Raw genomic sequence first — 20,442 nt, forward strand, 5'->3', positions numbered from 1 at the left:
AAAGATGAGTTTATTTCAAAGCACACCCAGCCCTCTGGGCCATCTGGGCATGGCTCAATCCCTACAGGCCCCCAAATAGAACTGTCTGGGAACAAAACACAAAACAAAACAATGTACCATTGATTTGCAAGGTGCCTTTTTGCATGCATTATCTTATTTCGGCTTTAGAACTATACTTTGAGGCAGAAATAATCATGTCTTTATGATGAAGATTTACAGAAAGGCCTTTTACTATATATCTTTTATTTATGATATATATGAATTAATGTAATTGGTCTTTAATCTAATAGGACAAACTAAAAACTCAAGAGCTTATTTTACTGATCAAACACAGATGTACTCAATTTATCCATAATATCACAATGATTTTGAATATTTTATTTACTCCAATATTAAAAGAATTCCTATTAGAAACACTCTAGCCTGGCCCTGGCCAGTTTGGCTCAGTGGCTGAAATGTCAGCCTGCAGACCAGAGTCTGGGGTTTGGTTCCCGCTAGGGGCACGCAAAAAAAAAAAAAAAAGAAGCACTCTAGCCTGTTTACAAAAGATATTCTGCTGCCCTTTGGACCTCCCTCAAACAAACCTGCTGACTATTAAACAAAGAACAGTCCTGCTTCCAGCCTTCTGACACATCACACTGCCTTATTTTATAGTGATATGTACTTTTCCCACCAATTATGTATTCTACAATAACTGTATTTTCCTGATTACCCTTAGAAAAGCTTTCTTTACTTGGAGAAGTAGTACTTCCTTAGTATTTCTGGCCTTTGGATTCTATAAAGATGACCTGGTCACAGTGACATAAAGGATTTTTCTCTAATGTTCTTGAATCTTAATGATATTTGACTGAAACTTGTCTTCCTGTCCCCCATTAATGATAACAGTAACCACAGCTATTAAAGATCCTGTAATCACTCTAAAATTCAATGTGGCCAAATTATGCAATACAAGAAAACATCCAGTTGCTTTTTCTCAGCCAGAATCATGCATAAAAATGAAACAAGGGCTCAGTAGTTAAAGAAATCAAAATTTCTATTTATATTTGCAAAGAGACTTGAAAAAGATTCTAAGAAAGCAAAGTCCTTGGTTGGGTCAAAGGAGGAAACTGGTTAGAACTTCCAGAGAATAGTGCCTGACTACAACATCCTTCAAAACTAAACCAACGGTTACAAGATTAATTTAGTGAAACTTCTGATCTGGACTTGCTGGGGGACCAAGTGTTGACATTATGAACATAATCTACATGGTTTGGGTTTTTTTTGTTTGTTTGGGGAAAGAAATAAAAATAAAATGCCACCTTCTGAATAGAAGAACTCAATAATGATCCTTTATATTCTGAGTTGGCAATTGCACTTGGTGACTGAGCTTCAGTCCAAAACGATCTTCTCTATGAAAGGAGGTGTTCTATGTCCCATATAAGACACAGCTCATCATGACATACTTACACATCAACAGTAACATTCTTATTAGCGTAATTCACATGATGTGCATTAATCTTTATCCACGTACATTTTCTGTTATTTTCTTTCTAAGGATGCTTGAGGCTCCCTTTCAAATCATCATCATTAAAAAAGCATTCTGGGGTGGGAAAATGGAGGCGGAGTGAATGGAAGCTATACAGACGATCTCCCAGGACCAAACGGGAATTACAACTAAAATAAAGACAAATCATCAGAAAAAAGCAACAGAAAAGCAGCAGGACAGGACCATATAACCAGGGACACTGGTAGGATCTGCAGAGGTGTGAGAGGTGGCGGGCTGGGAGCCCATGGACAGCATCGGTCTTAGCTGTGAGCAGTGCCCTCAGGGAGAAAATACCAAGCCTGCTTCACAGCCCAGAGGGCCGGAACAGAGCACTGGATTGGCTACAGCCACTCATCTGAGGCTCCAGCAGAGGGAGGGAAGACTGGACTGGAACTCTGTGGGGACACCTGGGATTTGGAGGGCACACAGAGTTCTTGCTGAGTCGCGGCCACAAAGGCCAGTGGCCAGCTTGCTCCTTTTCCCAGAGGTGTGGGGAAAAGCAGCAGCCCCTCCCTCGGAGATTCAGCCCCTTCCAGGAGAGGCAAAAAAAAATGCAAACTGAGGCTCATTAACAACCAGCATCTATCCCACCCTCGGGAAATCCTCCTTAGCAGAACACCAGGACTACATTTCAAGGCCCTGGGTAACTGATACTAATAACCTCCAGGCAAAAAGTTAGAGGCTAACTGAACCATTCCTGGGCTTGCAAATCTACACAGGAAAGTAAGACTTGACTGTGGTGTTTAACGTGGGCCCGCCCACACTCATCCAAACCCAGTAGAGGAAGCCACAAACAGCAGAACACTAACACCCACAGGGAAAATTTGGCAGACTCCAAAACCCACTGAGATAGTCAAAATGGTGAAACAAAGAAACAAATCCCAAATGAAAGAACAAGAGAACTCTATCAAAGATGAGATAAATGAGGTGCAGTTAAGCAAATTATCAGAGGTCGAGTTCAGAGCCATGATCTTGAGGAGGCTCAACAACATGGGTAAGGACATCAACACCATGAGTAAAGACATCGAAACACTGAAAACCAAGCAAGTGGAAATGAAGAATGACACAGCAGAAATAAAGAACACATTGAAAGGACTAAACAGCAGAGCAGAAGAATCTGAGGACCAAATCAGTGAATTAGAAGACAGGGTACAAAAAAATCAACCAATCAGAAAACCAAAAGGAAAACAAAAAACAGGAAGACAGCTTAAGAGAACTGTGGGACAACTGGAAACGTAGTAACATTTGAATCATAGGAGTCCCCAAAGAAGAAGAAAATGGGAAAGGGTTAGAGAATATATTTGAAGAAATAGTGACAGGAAACTTTCCTAACTTGGTGAAGGAAGAAGGCATTAAAGTACAAGAAGCACAGAGAGCCCCAACTAAGAAGAACCCAAACAGTCCCACACCAAGACACATAGTAATTAAATGCCAAAGATTAAAGACAAAGAGAGAATCCTAAAGGCAGCAAGAGATAAGCAACAGTTTACCTACAAATGAACCTCCATAAGGTGATCAGCTGACTTCTCAACAGAAACACTACAGGCCAGAAGAGAATGGCATGAAGTAATCAAGGTCATGAAAAACAATTATCTGAATCCAAGACGACTCTATCCACCAAGGCTATCATTCAAAATAGAAGGTCAAATAACGAGCCTCCCAGACAAAAATGGCTAAGGGAATATATTAGTACCAAACCGGCACTGCAAGACATGTTAAAAAAAAAACACACACAAAAAAAACGAAAAAAAAACTGCTGTAATTAGTAGAAAAAATAGAAAGAAAAATAGAACCACACTAAACAAAAATGAGAATAAATAAGTACATATCAATAATCACCTTAAATGTGAATGGTTTGAATGCTCCGATAAAAAGACACAAAGTAGCTGACTGGATAAGAAAGCGTGACACACATATATATTGTTTACAAGAGACCCACCTCACAACAAAAGACTCACATAGGTTGAAAGTGAAGGGATGGAAAAAAAATCTTCCAAGCAAATGGAAAGGGAAAAAAAGGTGGGGTAGCAATACTCATATCTGATAAATTAGATTTCAAAATGAAGGCCATAAATAGAGACAAAGGCCACTACATAATATTGAAAGTATCTATCCAACAGGAAGATATAACCTTGGTAGACATATATGCACCCAATATAGGAGCACCAACATATATTAAAAATCTTCTGGAGGACTTCAAAGGAGAAATCAACAGCAATACAATCATAGCAGGGGACTTCAACACCCTGCTGACAGCACTGGAGAGATCTTCTAGACAAAAAATTAAGAAGAAAACACAGACTCTAAATGAAGCGATAGATCAAATGGATTTAATAGATATCTACAGAGAACTACACCCCAAAACTGCAGAATTCACATTCTTCTCACATGCACATGGGACATTCTCAAAGATAGACCACATGTTAGGGCACAACCTAAGTCTCTACAAGTTCAAGAAGATTGAAATCATATCAAGCATCTTCTCAGATCACAATGGCATGCAACTAGAAATCAACTGCAACAAGAACATGCAAAGACATTGGAAAACATAGAGGTTAAATAGCATGTTATTGAACAATGAATGGGTTACCATGGAGATCAAGGAAGAAATTAAAAACGTCCTGGAAACCAATGAAAATGAACATACAACAACACAAAATCTATGAGATGCAGCAAAAGCAGTTCTGAGAGGGAAGTTCACAGCACTACAAGCCCACCTCAAGAAACAAGAAAAATTTCTAATTGACTATCTAACCTCACAACTTAAAGAACTAGAAAGCAAACAAAAAGAAAACCCCAGAGGAAGTAGAAGGAAGGAAATAGTAAAGATCAGAGCAGAAATAAATGACATGGAGACCAAGAAAACAATTCAAAGGATCGATGAAACAAAGAGCTGGTTTTTTGAAAAGATAAACAAGATTGATGGACCCTTAGCTAGACTCACCAAAAACAGAGAGAACCCAAATATACAAAATCAGAAATGAAACAGGAGAAATAATAACTGACACCACAGAAATACAAAGGATTGTGAACAAGTATTATGAACAATTATACAGCAACAAATTCGACAATCTAAGGAAAATGGACACATTTCTAGAAACATATAGTCTCCCAAACTGGACCGGGAAGAGACAGAAAACTTGAACAGATCATTAACAACAAAGGAAATTGAAGATGTAATCAAGACTCTCCCAGCAAACAAAAGCCCAGGCCCGGATGGCTTCATGGGGGAGTTTTACCAAGCATTCAAAGAACTAATACCTATTCTCTTCAAACTATTTCAAAGAATTCAAGAAGGAAGACTTCCAAACTCGTTTTATGAGGCCAGCATAATTCTAATTCCAAAACCAGAAAAAGACACTACAAAGAAAGAAAACTACAGGCCAATATCCCTGATGAACATAGATGCCAAAATCCTGAACAAAATACTAGCAAATCGGATCCAGCAATACATCAAAAAAATTATTCACCATGACCAAGTAGGATTCATCCCAGGGATGCAATGCTGGTACAATATTCGCGAATCAATAAATGTGGTACACCACATAAACACAATGAAAGGTAAAAATCATATGATCATATCAATAGATCCTGAAAAAGCATTCAACAAAATCTAGCACCCATTTCTTTTCTTTCTTTTTAAGAATTTGATATGGTAATATTTATTGTTTCAAATCCATGTTCAGGTAAGGCCCATGGGCAATTTTTAATATTGTTCAATACGTTTTCATTATTAGGATACAGTGAACTAGACTAACCTTAACATTTTCTTTTAAGGATTTTGGTGAGCTGATTGTAGAACAGGAACTCAGTTAGCTTTACCAACCAAGGTGTAGTCTGAATAAAGAACGGTAAGGAAGTGAATCCATCTTACTTACACACAGTGATCTATTTGAATACTGAACTTTTCCACTTAGGCACAGGAAAATGAAGGTGCCCTTTAGAGAAGTGCTGACATGAAAAGGCAAAGGAATACATAGTAGTTCAAATTAATACAGAACAAGACTGTATCAAAATGTTATGCTAAGTAGATGGAGGTGAAGCCTTCAGCAATGACTAAGTGAATAAAAGATGTATTTTCCTTTTCATACCTCAAATTATAATAGTAAGGAACTCTGCAAGATGTGTTAGGAGAACAGTTCCCTTTCTTTCTTTTCTCATGCTTCATATTTAATTCTGCACCTGCTGGTAAACTCATTCCCCAGGTTTTGTTGTAATTCAGTTCATGCTTTGTAATTACTATGATGGGTCTCCATCCTAAAAGTTAAGTTAGGTATCCTCAGGTCTCTTTTGAGGGCGAGAGAATAGAGACCCAGGCTTAATGCCTGGTATTAATTGATTGGGTAAAAATAGTCTTTCCTTCAAATTCTGCATGCTAATGGCCTTCATTATAAAGCCTTAGGCAAACAGTTAATTCTGGCTCTGAAAGAAGTGAATGTGAAACACTCCTGTGTTTTGTTCATTTGGGCATAATATACATCAGTGATGTGACTACAACTCATTATGAACAAAAATTGGTTATTTTTATATTCTTCTTTTACTACCTTTAGCCCTAATGATGACATAGACCCATAATTAAAAAAAAAAAAAAGTTTTTAAAGGCCAGGTGAAAATAATCTCTCAGAATTCTAACAGTGGGCCAAAAGGACTAATATGGAGAACTGGATGGCCTTCCCTGATGTTAACCTGCAAATTCAACAGGACAGCATCCTGTAACTTTCCTTGTATGGAATCAGGATTATGAACATAATACCTCTATTTGTGACTGCCACTGATTTGCTGTTGACTCTCAAATCTAGATTTCCAGTTCCAAACTCAAATTTCCAACTGCCTTTTCCCTGGCCCATGCCAGCACCCATCTCTGACAAAAACACTCAGCAATGTGGGAATAGAGGGATCATATATTGACATAATAAAGCCCATATATGAAAGACCTACAGCCAACATCAGACTCAATGAACAAAAACTAAAAGCATTTCCCTTAAGAACAGGAACAAGACAAGGACGGCTACTTTTGCCACTCTTATTTAACATAGTACTGGAAGTCTTAGCCACAGCAATCAGACAGGAAGAAAAAATAAAAGGGATCCAAATTGGAAAGGAGGAAGTGAAACTGTCATTATTCGCAGATGACATGATATTATACATAGAAAACCCCAAAGACTCCATCAAAAATTTACTAGACTTAATAAATAAATTTGGCAAAGTAGCAGGATACAAAATTAATGTCAAGAAATCGATGGCATTCTTATACACCAATGATGGACTCACAGAAAGAGAAACAAACAAAAAAAAAAATCCCATTTACCATCGCAGCAAAAAAATTAAGATACCTAAGAATAAACTTAACCAAAGAAATAAAGGACCTATTTGCAGAAAACTACAGGTCATTGAAAAAAGAAACAGAGGAAGATATTAAAAAGTGGAAGCTCATGCCTTGTTCATGGATTGGAAGAATTAATATCATTAAAATGTCCATACTACCCAAAGCAATCTATAGATTCAATGCAATCCCCATCAAAATACCAATGACATAATTCACAGAACTAGAACAAATACTTCAAAAGTTCATATGGAACCAAAAAAGACCCTGAATAGCCACAGCAATCTTGAAAAAGAGGAACAAAGTTGGAGGGATCACATTACCAGATTTCAGGTTATACTACAAGACCACTGTAATGAAAACAGCCTGGTACTGGCACAAGAACAGACAGATAGATCAATGGGACAGAGTAGAGAACCTAGAAATGGACCCAAGACAACATGCTCAATTAATATTTGACAAAGGGGGCAAGAGCATACAGTGGAATAAAGACAGCCTCTTTAATAAATGGTATTGGGAAAATTGAACAACTACATGCAAGAAAATGAAACTAAACCATCAACTTACACCATACACAAAAATAAACTCAAAATGGATAAAAGACTTAAATGTGACTCATGAATCCATAAAAATCCTAGAAGAAAATGTAGGCGACAAAATTTCATACGCAAGACATCATACGCAGCAGAATTTTCACTGATACATCACATAAGGCAACAGAAACAAAGGAGAAACTGAACACATGGGACTACATCAAACTCAAAAGCTTCTGTACAACAAAAGAAACCACCACCAAAATGGAAAGGCAACCCACTCTATGGGAGAGCATAATTGCCATCAATATATCAGATATGGGGTTAATTTCCAAAATATATAGAGTGCTCATACAACTCAACAAAAGGAAGACAAAGAACCCAATTAAAAAAATGGGCATAGGAACTATACAGACACCTCTCCAAACAGGACACACAAATGGCTAAGAAACATATGAAGAAATGCTCAACGTCACTAATCATCAGAGAGATGCAAATTAAAACAGCAATGAGGTATCACCTCACACCTGTCAGAATGGTTGCCATCAACAAATCACCAAATAACAAGTGTTGGCAAGGGTGTGGGGAAAAGGGGACTCTAGTACAATGCTGGTGGGAATGCAGACTGGTGCAGCCACTATGGAAAACAATATGGTGTTACCTCAAAAAATTCAAAATTGAATTGCCATATGATCCAGTGATCCCACTTCTAGGAATATACCCTAAGAAGCCTGAAATACCAATCAAAGAATATATGCACCCCCCTGTTTGTAGCAGCACTATTTACAATAGCTAAGATCTGAAAACAGCCCAAATGTCCATCAGTAGACGAAATGATAAAAAAGCTGTGGTACATATACACAATGAAATACTATGCAACTGTAAGAAAGAAAGATCTCTTATCCTTTGAGACGACATGGAGGGAGGGACCTGGAAAGTATTATCCTAAGCGAAACAAACCAAGCAGAGAAAGACAAGTATCATATGATCTCACTTATTTGTGGAATATAATGAACCTTACAGTCTGAAGAACAGGGTAGTCCCAGAGACATGGAAGTAGGGTACAAATTGACAATCCCCAGAAGAGGAGGTTGGGGGAGGAGAGATAAATCACAGAAATTATATGCATGTGTGCATGAACAATGGACATGGACACCAAAGCTGGGGACGTGGCAGGGAGGGAGGCGGTGGAGGGTGTCAATGGTGGGAAAAGGAGAAACATCTGTAACAAAAATGAATAAATAAATTACATAAATAAATAAATAAATAATAAAAAAGGAAAAAACAAAACAAAAAACCATTCTGTCTCTGACCTGAACTCTAAGACAAAACTTTCTCCTTATTCTGAAGAGAAAATAATGACTTCACCTGAACACGGCACCTGAATGGTCAGTCTGACTATCACAGAAACTTGTAAAGAAGAAAATACTTTCTAGTTACTGAATGGAATCTAGTTACTGAATGAAAGTGAGTGTCAGCCAATCCTTTTATTTGAGTAAATAAAAACAAGCAAAATGTTCTGAAACCGGTCCAGTGGAAATAATAAGAGCTTTCATACTGGGTAAACTAAGAGGCTTTGTCTGATATCCAGCTATCATTTACCTGCCAGAAACGTTTATTTCACAAGGCAATAGCTGAGCCACAGCCAGAGAAACGAAGTGGGGTTGACTCCACCTCGGGTGTTGTCTGCTGCTTCCTTTTCTCTTCAAGTTGGACTGGAGATACTATGAAGAAAACCCTCAGAGCAATTGCCCCAAATAAGGACGTCCATACAAAGAACAGGGATGTAGGAGGGGGAGACACAGAGCTTAAAAGAATGTGACTTCTAACTGCACTTAATACTCAGAAATGTGCAGTTAGGAATTATCCCTATTTAACTCTTTAACTACTTAGGTTATGTTGATTCATGTGAACAAGTGCTTTGAAGGTCCACAGTTGGCGTTTACAAAGATTCAGAATAAACATCTGGCAGGAAGTATCTCCAAATATAACCAGCTCAATTATGCAGGATGAGCAAAAGTGGGTTTACAGTTGTTCGTATGGAAAAAGACATTTGGCTAGAATTATTACAATAGCTTAACTCTGTATTTCACGTACTCACAACTGTAAACCTATTTTTCCCTGCCCTCTATTTAGAAAGGAAATATTCCCAACAGACCTGAGTTCATCAGAAAATGAAACCTGAAAGCCCTGTGGATAGAAACATGGTTAAACTAAGCTGGTTTGAAATATATAAATACTGACATAAACACAAACAGCATACATTTGAAGAGAAGGATTGAGCATTATGTAAAGATAGCAAATGTCATTATTAAAATTAATCAATATATTTGACTTTTAATAGAAAAATTTCCAAATGTGTTATTTAAAATGAGACAGAGAAAGCAATCTCCCCCATCCCCTCTTCCATCTATAGTTGTGCTGCTCATATCATGAAGTGTCTTTCTTGATGTAAAATCCTAAAAATGTGGTTAAGTGACGTCAGATACTAGAAAATGCCTGTTTTGCTACTTCTTGTTGTGTGAAATGACACAAATTCTAAATCTTAGTTTGCTCATCAATAAATGCAACTGATCCCGACCTGACACTTATCAGAAACACTAAATAAATACAATTCCTTTTCACCTGGCCCTGTAAACCTCCTCCCCTGACAGCTGTCAGTCTGTTCTCTGTGTCCATGAATCTGTTCTATTTTGTTAGTCTATTTTGTTCATTAGATTCCACATATGAGTGAAATCATATGGTACTTGTCTTCCTCTGTCTGGCTTAAGGCAGTAAAGGAATTAAGGCAAAACAACAACAAATACCTCTTGGACACAGACAACAGTGTGGGGATTACCAGAGGGAAAGGGGGTGGGGAAAGGCAGAGGAGGATATAGGGGGGATAAATGGTGATGGAAGGAGATTTGACTTGGGGTGGTGAACACAGTACAATATACAGATGATGTATTATAGAACTGTACATCTGAAACCTATATAATCTTATTAACTAATGTCACCCCAATAAACTCAATAAAAATGTAAAATAAATCATAATAAGCACAATTTTTAGTCCTCAAGAGATAAAACAAAAGTTAGGTTCCAGAGTACTGCCCAATCCTTCGAACCCCGAACACTAGAAATAAATAAGGTTGTAATTTTACTAGTGCTTTTAAGAAATACCTGATTTAGGTATTAAGAATATATTTACATAATAATCATGTCAAGACAGCTAGCCACTTCTCCACGTGCTGAATAACACACTCAAGAACAGATGGGCAACAGGGAAGACAGAGCGGCTGGGGTTCACAATGGCCCCCGATTAGTCAGAGCGGAATCCCTGTAAGAACAGAGATGCAGCTGGGGTTCGGGCAGGCCAGAGCGCCCAGTGCCAGCCAGGGTCTCGTGCTTGCAGGAACGGAGCCTGGGGCAGCCCGCCCTGACGCACAGCCACGACCATCTGAGGGGAAGGAGGGTTTCAGAGAAAGGGCACAGATGCTTGCAGTAAACAATTTAATAATCCCAAGGTAAGGCTATTTTTAAACATACCAAATGTGGAGGCTCATTTATCCCAAGTGGTTCCTGAAAAACATATGAAAACATTAAAAAGAATTGTAACCATATAATCTTACTTGTCTTTTTGAAAGTTTTGAAAATATCCTTTTAAAAAATGGAAAAAAAAAAAAAAAAAAGGTCTAGCCAATTTATTAGACTTCATGAATTGGCCATGACCCTCAAATAACTTACTAAAGTCTCTTACAGTAATTCTGTATTTATTACTAATTCACTTTGAATAATACTGTAGCTGGAAGAAAAATCTGCCCCATACCCACGAGAACAAAAGCGTCTGAACGTCCCACCATTCTCTCTCGGGTAACTCTCACGGGCGCCCACACTGTCCCACCGTGGAAGTTATCACACAAGCTGTTTGTGGAATGCCCTTTCTGCCCCACTTCCCTGTCCCTTAAGATATCACTCAGTGCGCTATCTTCTGTGACACGGTCCCCAAGTGCCCAGGCTCCGAGTGTTCCCTGTCCCCTGCTCCCCTCCCACTGCCTACACACTTCATTCTCTCACTAATCATCCTGCAGTTAATTATCCACACGTCTGTCTCCTCAAGGAGATGGAGACCCATCAGGGCAGTCTTACTCTTCTGTCTTCCGTGAGCCAGTATGGGGCCTGGCATATCGGAGGCACTAAATAAATGCTGCTCAATGAACAAACGGATCAAATGACAGAGTCACTTCCTCAATGTGTTAATTCCACACATGAGCTCTCTACGAAGTCTACAGCAATTCATGTGCTGTGTCACTTTCTCTACGTGCACGTATAAGAGAGTCCTCCATTCCACTCTGAAAGGGCTTGCTCCACACACTCGACCGGACAGGCCACTGGCATTAGCTGTGTTCACACTTAACTCACCAGTTGGATAGGTCGTATTGACATGATTATGTTATTCGATCCTCCCCAGTCAAAAAAGCACTTGTATTTCCCTTTCTCTAAAATGTACTGTTCTCCACAGAAGAACTTCTGCTGGTAGGCAACCCACCTAGTAGGGGAAAGGAAAAAGAACAGATGTGAAGTAGAGTTGAGCAGCCAACAGTGTGAACACAAAGAACCTGTCAAGTTCTCAAGGTGAGGAAACTTACACTCCACTTTTAACATGGATGGATCTGGTTTCGCTGCCAAAGCCCATTTCTTCTAAGTCAGAAATTTCCTGATTTATAATGTCAATGAACTTCCCACTTTCCAGGTCGGACTCAAACAGTGTGATGGAAGATTCTATAAAATTCTAAAAAGAGGAAGAGGAAAGTTTAGAAAAACGCATGAATTTTGTTTAATGGATTGCTAAATCTCTGCACAATTTTCACATACTTGTGGGATAATATTTACACACATAACTCCAGAAAGGAATTTTAAGTGGAATTGGAAACAATTTTAATAGTCACTGTTCTTAAACATTAAAAAAAAAAAATAAGCCTCAGTTTTTACTTTAATCAGAAAAACACAGCATTTTTATGCAAATGGAGAGTAGTCGACAGAGGGTAGCTCGCTGGCACTGGACAGGAAATCAGGTCTTACTTGTTCCTAAAGACGAAGCTGCACGGAACAAAACGGGCCGCGAGGGAGGGGGTTTTATGTGCTCAAATGAAACAGAAAAAAAAATAAAGTCTGCTTGACAAAAGAAAAAACTATTAAAAAATTTAATTAAGAGAAAATTTTAAATATTTTTAGTCAGACAACATATTTGAAACAAGATGATCAAAAATCTAAGACCCAAACTGATGAATCAGCAAAACGCAGACAATTCACACACACACAAAAGCAAATGTCTAATTTCACTAATAAGAATAAATTAAAAATAAAACAATTGACATAATTTCCACTTTTTAAATTAAGAAGGATCTTAAAATCCAGTTTTGTCAAGGAACACTGCTGGAGGAAATACACACTGGACAGTAACTTTAGACAATAAATATTTAGAAATATATTTAACAGACTGCAGTTGTTCACACTCTTTGAGCCTGAAATTAATTCTTTTTTTTCTTTTTTATTTATTTATTTATTTATTTATTTATTTAATCCTCACCCGAGGACATTTTCCCATTTTTTTGTTCAGGTAGAGTGGGAGGGAGAGAGAGGAACAGAGAGAGAGAGAGAAACATCGACGTGAAAGGAACACATCGAGTGGCTGCCACCCGCACGACCGACCAGGGCCGGGGACAAACTGCAACCGAGGCACACGCCCTTAGCGGGAACCGAACCCGGGTCTCTCAGGACTGCAGGTCGACGCTCTAACCGCTGAGCCAAACCGGCCAGGGCTCCTTTTTTTTCTTTTAAAAGTTGAGTTTCTTAAATAAACTTAATGGTAGGCAATTTATGTGCAAAGATGCACTATTTGTAATAGTGAAAAGCTGTAAACAAGGTAAATGTCCAAAAAATGTATCAAGATAGACTTTCATGCTCCCACCACTTGATGGAATAAATATAATTATGAAGAGGATTTTTTTGTTTTGATACTCCTCACCTGAGATATTTTTTCCATTGATTTTTAGAGAGTAGAAGGTGGGGGGGGGGAGGTGGATGGAGAAGAAGAAGGAGAGGGAGGGAGAGAGAAACATTGATGGGAGAGAGACACATCGATTGGTAGCAAAACATGGTATAAAATAATAAAAGACAAACAAAGAATCCTTTCAGCTCTCTTGTTCAGAGGTGACTACAACAGGCACTCAGAGTGATGTCCTAGTGAGCCCTACGAGGTTGCTAGGTACTGGCATTCCCACTTTATTAGGCATAATTAAATAACTTTGGAAGTCACACTGATTTAAGTGGCAGCTCAAGAAGAATGAATAATGATGGAATGACCTCAAATCTATATTCCACTTTATTTCTTTTAAAGCACCAAAATTCAATGAAAAAATTGGAATAGTTTGATGTAGTCTCAGGTACAGTACTCTCACAGCTGCAGGACCAAAAGTCAGTCTTAAGGATCAGTAACTGGACTACTTTAAAACTCCATAAAATCTCTCAGCTGACTGGGCTCCAGAGATCCTGTGCTACAACCCCCATGGGCGATGTGACATGAGACACCAGTGGAGATCTGGGATGTATACCCATTAATTTAGGAGAAATACTGATCTCCGCTGCATTCCACCTGGTTTCAGAGATCTGAAAAGAGGCCCAAAGTCTGAAAATCATGACAAAAGCAAATCCAAAAGCTAGTGAAAAACTGAGGAAAAACAAGTCCACTAAGACAGTTTTGTGGAGGAAGCCAAAAAATAAAAATTCCTTCTTTAATCCCTGGAGTTTAAATACTGCTATTTTCCTTCTAGTCTTGTCCTATAAAAAAATAATCAACTCCAAATCAACACATGTGCCTGACTCATTTGGAATTAGGAACACATTTCTGGCTGTACTATCCAAAACACACCAGGACACAGATCACAGTATTCCTAAGGAACTTGTCCAGGGTTTGACCTTAGTAGACCCAGAGCGTTCTGTATACTGGAGCCAGGGCATTAGGAAATTGCATTGTGAATTTTATATTACTTCAGCTTAGATCTTAAATGTAGCACTTCACTCTTTCCAAGGTTAGAGACATCTGAGTCTCTGGGGAAAAGATGTCATACATTAATTCTACCTGCTACCTTATGTATGTTTTTGACAACCACAAAGCTTTAAATCCTATCAAATACTGTACATAAAATTTTCGAAGAGGGTAGACCTTAAGTCTTCTTGTTACACACAAGAAAGTAATAATAAAGGGGACATTAGAAAATTGGGGGGGTGATGACTATGTCTGTGGCCTTGGTGGTGGTGATGGTTTCATGGGTATAACTTATCCCCAAACTCACTGACTTGTATACATTAAATATGAACAGCTCTTTACATGTCAATCATGCCTCAACAAAGTGTTTTTTTTTTCTTTATTGATTCCAGAGAGAGAGGGAGAGATAGATATAAACATCGATGAGAGAGAACATTGACTGGCTGTCTCCTGCATGTTTCCACTGGGGATTTGGCCCACAACCTGGGCATGTGCCCTGACCGGGAATGGAACTGGTGACCTCTTGGAGCATGGGTTGATGCTCAACCAATGAGCCACATGGCCGGGCAATAAAGTGGTTTTTTAAAAAAGAGAATCCCCCAGTTATGTGCTGTGTCCAGTGAATGTATAAAATTTTTAGATATAACTGGATAAGCAAATTTCTAAAACATTTTCATAATATATACATATTTAAATTCTATGCTTTCTAAATATGTATAGATTTTTTGGTATATTTCATCTGACAATATTTTGGTGAACATAAATTTAAGTTATAAACTGAAAGTTCATGTAAATAATTATTTATTATGTGTATGTGCATTGGTCTGCACCATGACCATGTATTTATAGCTACAAATGAAGTGCTAATAAACTTGGTTGAATGAGATCCAGTTTTCCATTGTTATGGTGTTTTTCAGTCTGACGTTTGTGAAAGAGGAAAATGAATTATACGGCACAAGTTCCAGAGAAGGCAGACTTGCCCTCAGATAACAACTCTCACTCGGGCACAGTTCTCTCCGGACCTCAGTTTCTGTGTCTGTACGATGGGAATCAGGAGTATCTCACTGTCTTTGTGAAGATTAAGTGTAAGAATGAAGTCAAATCCTTCACAAATGTTAGAATATCATAATGAGGATTATGAAAAGGTCTTTAAACTGTAACCAAACAACTAACCTTTTAATTTAAAAAAAATTTAATTTAAAGAGGACAGATTTTCTTTGAAGGGTATTTTTACTTATTTACATAAAAACTGTGTCATTTCTGTAAATGCTGTACATTTTGTGTGCAGACTAACTGACATGCCAATTTATGCCAATTTTTCCAATGTAGATTATCAGAGACTCTCTATTTGAATCTTTCCTAATTATTTAGCTCTGCAGGGTGGGGTAAAATAGGTTTACAGTTGTATCCACTTTCAAATGCAATAATTAAGTAAATAAAAACACAAAAATAGTAATTATTGTGTCCCAGAGTGGATACAACTGTAAACCTACTTTTCCCCATCCTGTACAGTACAGCTTTGCTATCTTTTCATGTTTTCCACTCTTGGTAGTTTCAACTAGTGACACACGGTTTTGTGTTTTGTTTGCTTCTTTTAGTCACAGTCACCTTTGGAAGATACCATCACATTCATTGCTAAACATTTCTAGGATCAGCAATGCTTCCATTCAACTTTCTTGTTTAAATCAGGAGGTAAAAGCTAAGTGTTTGATACTAGGTAGGAGATGCATCAAATTGTGACCCACAGTTTCCTCAAAGTATGTGGTCACCATGACCTTAAAATAAAAAAGATGAGGTTCTATCTTGTTTTGTCTTGCCTTTTAGTAGCCAGGTAAGGAGTGGTTAGGTAGAGAAAACCTGAGCTCACTGTATAGTGGGGACCAAATACTTCAGTGATGTATCCATTGCTCAAGTAACCTGCATGCTCAGTCTTCAGTGGACAGCCCTGTGTTTCTTTCAGGAAGAACTGGTTCCCAACTTTCTTACTGACAAGGATCATTCATGGGGAAAAAAAGCTCCCTTGTTCCCTGTGCTTCTTTTCCCATTCTGGCTCCTCCTGTCTGACCAGGTGAGGGTTGTAGCAGAGCTGCTGCTGGCCCTGACAGAGACCTACAGGGCCAGAGCACACAACCCCTGTGTTCATCCAAAGTCCATGTGGACCCAGTAACCACCCTTCACATCATTTTCAATTCCTTCAGAGAGGGCTTTGACTATGCCAGAGATTTCAGAGTTTAAATGGGTCAAGATTATTTGGGAAAGAGACTACAGTCTCTGAGCATATTAAAGTCTGCAGGGCTGGTCAGAGAAATGAGCAACACTTGAAAAGCCCTGATAGCCTATAGAACTCTAACACTTACCTCCACTTCTCTATGCCCTCATCACCGTTCACCGGGAGTCCCATAAGGTTCTAGTCCTCTTCCCCAGACTTCCTTCCTTCACACCATGCCATTTCTTCATACAGTCACCAAAGAGATCTTTCTAAACCACTCATCTGATCATACTCACTAGGTCTAAAAGCCGTCGATGACTCATGGTCAAGTCAAGAAAAAAAATCTGAACTCTTCAGCATGGCATATAAGGCCCTTCATTATCTGGCTCTGGACTCATCTCCCCAAAGTTCTCCCTGACACCCTGACTTCACTGCATTTCCCAGACACACCCCCTTTTACTTTACATGGTGGTTTCTCAACCTCATCACCATTAACATTTTGGGTCAGATGATTCCTCCTTTTTTGGTGTATGTGTGTGTTCTGTGAATTGTAGGTGTTCAGCAGTACCCCTGGCCTCCACCCACTAAACATCAGTAGTACCCACCCCTGCCAAGTCATGAGGATACAAAATCTCTCCAGACACTACCAATGTCCCTGGAGGGTAAAACCACCCCATGCTGAGAACCACTGGCTTCCATCCTTGCCTTCATATATGTTACTTTTTTGCTACAATAGCACCTACCTCTCCCCTTCACCCTGCCCCGATTACTTCACCTGGCTAACTCCTGAGTTCAAAATTTCAGCTCAGCTGGCATCTTAACTTCCTCTCACTTCCAAGCAGAAGTCACTGACCTTTTACTGAGTACCCGCAGTACTCTGTGCTCAATCCAAGCACAAACAATACCAAACACTGATGTAAGCGTTACTTTCCTACCAGGCTGCATGCTCTAGCCTGGCACAATACAGCTATCAAAGCAGGTGCTCAAAAGCTGTGAAATCGATAGATGAAAAGTAAATATTAGTATTCTAGAATAATCATGGCAGTTAAGAAAAACAGGCAACAGCAGGGGGAGGTAGAAGAAGGTAAAGGGGGGATGAATGGTGATGGAAGGAAATTGGACTTGGGGTGGTGAACACACAATATAAGAACCAGATGATGTATTACAGACTTGTATACCTGATACCTACATAGTTTTATTAACCAATGTCACCTCAATTAATTCAATTAAAATAAAACCCCTAAAACAGGTAAGTCACATAAGCAGTTAAGTTTAGTGCCCTCAGATTTTAGAAACATTTTATAACCTCATGTTCTATCAGAGGTGACATCCAGTTTTTATGGAAAGGTAGAGAGAAACTAAGAATTGGGAACGAACTCACAGCTTGTAGGTACCGGAAAGACAAGATGGGGCTGCTCAGCGCCCCACAGGCAGTACTATCCTCAAAATCGCCTTCTTCAAGCAAGAACTGTTGGCCTTTGAAATGTTCTTTTTCATAGGCAACCCACCTAGAAATACAGAGGACACCAACTGAACCATCAATAAAAGTGTAGTCAAGAAAGCAAGAGAAAAATCATGATAAAGCACCTACTTCCACATTACCGTGTTTTAAAAAGCAACAATTTGTGCCCTGGCCAGTTTGGCTCAGCGGTTAGAGCGTCGGCCTGCGGTCCAGGGAGACCCGGGTTCGGTTCCCGCTAAGGGCGTGTACCTCAGTTGCAGTTTGTCCCTGGCCCTGATTGGGTTGTGCGGGTGGCAGCCACTCGATGTGTCCCTTTCACATCGATGTTTCTCTCACTCTCCCACTCTATCTGAACAAACAAACAAACAAAAAGCAACAATTTGTTTTGTTACCATTTACAAAGAGTAATGGTGTATGCTTCATGGATCAATAATTTTTATAGTTTGGAGGCTTTTCCCAAAAAGAGGTTAACTACTGTAGAACTGTAATAAAGTGACACCCATTACACGTATGTGGTGTGGCCCTGACACCGCACCTCTAAGTTTTTGGAGAACAGTTTGCCAAGTAAAAAGTAATGGGAAGCACAAACAGGCAAAGAGACAAGTTTCAAACCTACACGAGAGTCACAGATAGATATTTCTGTTTTACTGATTGAGTCCTTCTGGAATCACAGAATGGTTACTATATTAAACATTTATTTATGGTTCAGGTCAAAGTAGCCTCTCATCAGGCTTCAGATCTGAAACACACTGGGGGTGGGGGGCTAGCAAAGAGAAACTGGGATGCGACAGAGCTGATATTAGCCCCTTGGCCTCCAGACCCCTGTAGGTGTTTATGGCGGGAAGTGCTGTTCCCACCATCTTATCAGTACGTTTCAAGGACACAAGTTTCTTGACTTCTAAGCTAATCCTGTCAGCACAGAACACAAAGAAACACTAGGCACCAAGGTCCTCCACAGAGCTTACATTTTATGGAGTAACCGGAGTGGCTAATGCAGTGTGGGCACAGACGGTTCACAGTGTGTGGGGGCCTGTTTAAACAGGCCTGCAGCCGCACGGTGTGGTTAGAGTGGGACCTGCTCCTAGGAGCACATGACCAGGAGGACTGTTTTGGGCTCCTGGGCTGGTAGTCTGAACTTTGGAGTCTGACAAAATGAAGCCTGGTGGGGCTACTACAATGTCTTCCCTTTCTCCATCACTACTACAGTTGTAAAGATATAAAAAATATTCCAAAGAATTGTTTCCACAGGGTGCAGAATTACAGCATCTGCTCAGTGATTGTGAACCATTCCTCACGCAGTGCTGTAGGTGTGCACAAACGTTTTATACATCTTAGCATATTTGTAATATGTGATGTGTAAAGAAACTAGTATTATTTTATTCTTAAGCTATTATGTAAAAATAAATCTCACAAGAAAACTTTCAAATTTTAAGCTTTCTTCTACATAAATAAGGCTACTTGAAACATGCTTTTAATACATCTGAGTGGGAAAAAGAATAAAAGGTATAGAGGACCTTAATATTAAAGAAGAGATCAGTAAAATTTTACATAATGAACAGTTCAAAAATCTTCTGTCCAGTTTTTCTTAATAGATTTTATTAAGATTCAATTTATATATCCATCTGAGATATTTAAAAAAAAAAATAGATGTTACCTGAGAAAAACTGAGAAACATCAACCTCACTTTCTCCGGATTCCTTAAGATGGGAGAGAAATGAGGAAAAGTCCATACCACTTACAGATAAACAGCTAACAAAAGTGAAAAATGGTAGAAATGCAGGGGAAAAAAGAAGTCAGCTGTTCACCTTTCAATGGGACATCACATTTTCCTCCTGCAGTTGCCATATAAAAATGAAAGTGTGTATGTTGTACTGTACACCATAATCATTTTCTTGAGATTTTTATAAAATAATTGTAAAAAAGAACAATGCAAATCACAATCTAGTTAATGGGGAAAACATTCAGATCCCAGAGGGGTAAAAAGGCAAAAATATTTAGCAAAGGAATAACAAGAAGCATGTGTGTTCACAAAGCAAACACAGCAAATAAATATAACACAATAAAAATGTGTTTCTCCAAAACATGTTTTTTGAGCCCCTAATAAAATCTTAAAATTCAAGAATCAAGAATTACAAAATAAAATTGAAAGAAAAAATATATTTTTTATGAAAATCAATATATTTACTAAAATAAAAAAAGAATTAAATGATTACCAAAATGTCAGACCAATTATGGGTATGACCCACCTATCTACCATATTGCATAGTCTCTTATATTTCCATTTTGGCTGGTATGGCTATTGCTTGATTTTCTGTTGGAAACTGCAAAGCCTAAGTCTCTAAATGTAGATGCTTGAGTGATCT

At 38.7% G+C, this 20,442-nt stretch overlaps 1 protein-coding gene across 1 annotated transcript in view; it reads right to left on the reverse strand.

Moving 5' to 3' along the window:
* The window catches only part of CRYBG3 (crystallin beta-gamma domain containing 3), a 127,000-nt gene that overhangs the window by 29,452 nt on the left and 77,106 nt on the right, over positions 1-20,442 (reverse strand). The window contains exons 12-15 of the mRNA XM_036242825.1: positions 17,999-18,125; positions 12,010-12,152; positions 11,783-11,909; positions 10,910-10,942 (exon numbers count right to left, since the gene is read on the reverse strand). Of these exons, the coding sequence (XP_036098718.1) occupies positions 10,910-10,942; positions 11,783-11,909; positions 12,010-12,152; positions 17,999-18,125 (430 nt within the window). The remainder of the gene's footprint in view (positions 1-10,909; positions 10,943-11,782; positions 11,910-12,009; positions 12,153-17,998; positions 18,126-20,442) is intronic.

This window comes from Molossus molossus, unplaced genomic scaffold, assembly GCF_014108415.1.
Source record: "Molossus molossus isolate mMolMol1 unplaced genomic scaffold, mMolMol1.p scaffold_m16_p_5, whole genome shotgun sequence".
Lineage (NCBI taxonomy): Eukaryota > Metazoa > Chordata > Mammalia > Chiroptera > Molossidae > Molossus > Molossus molossus.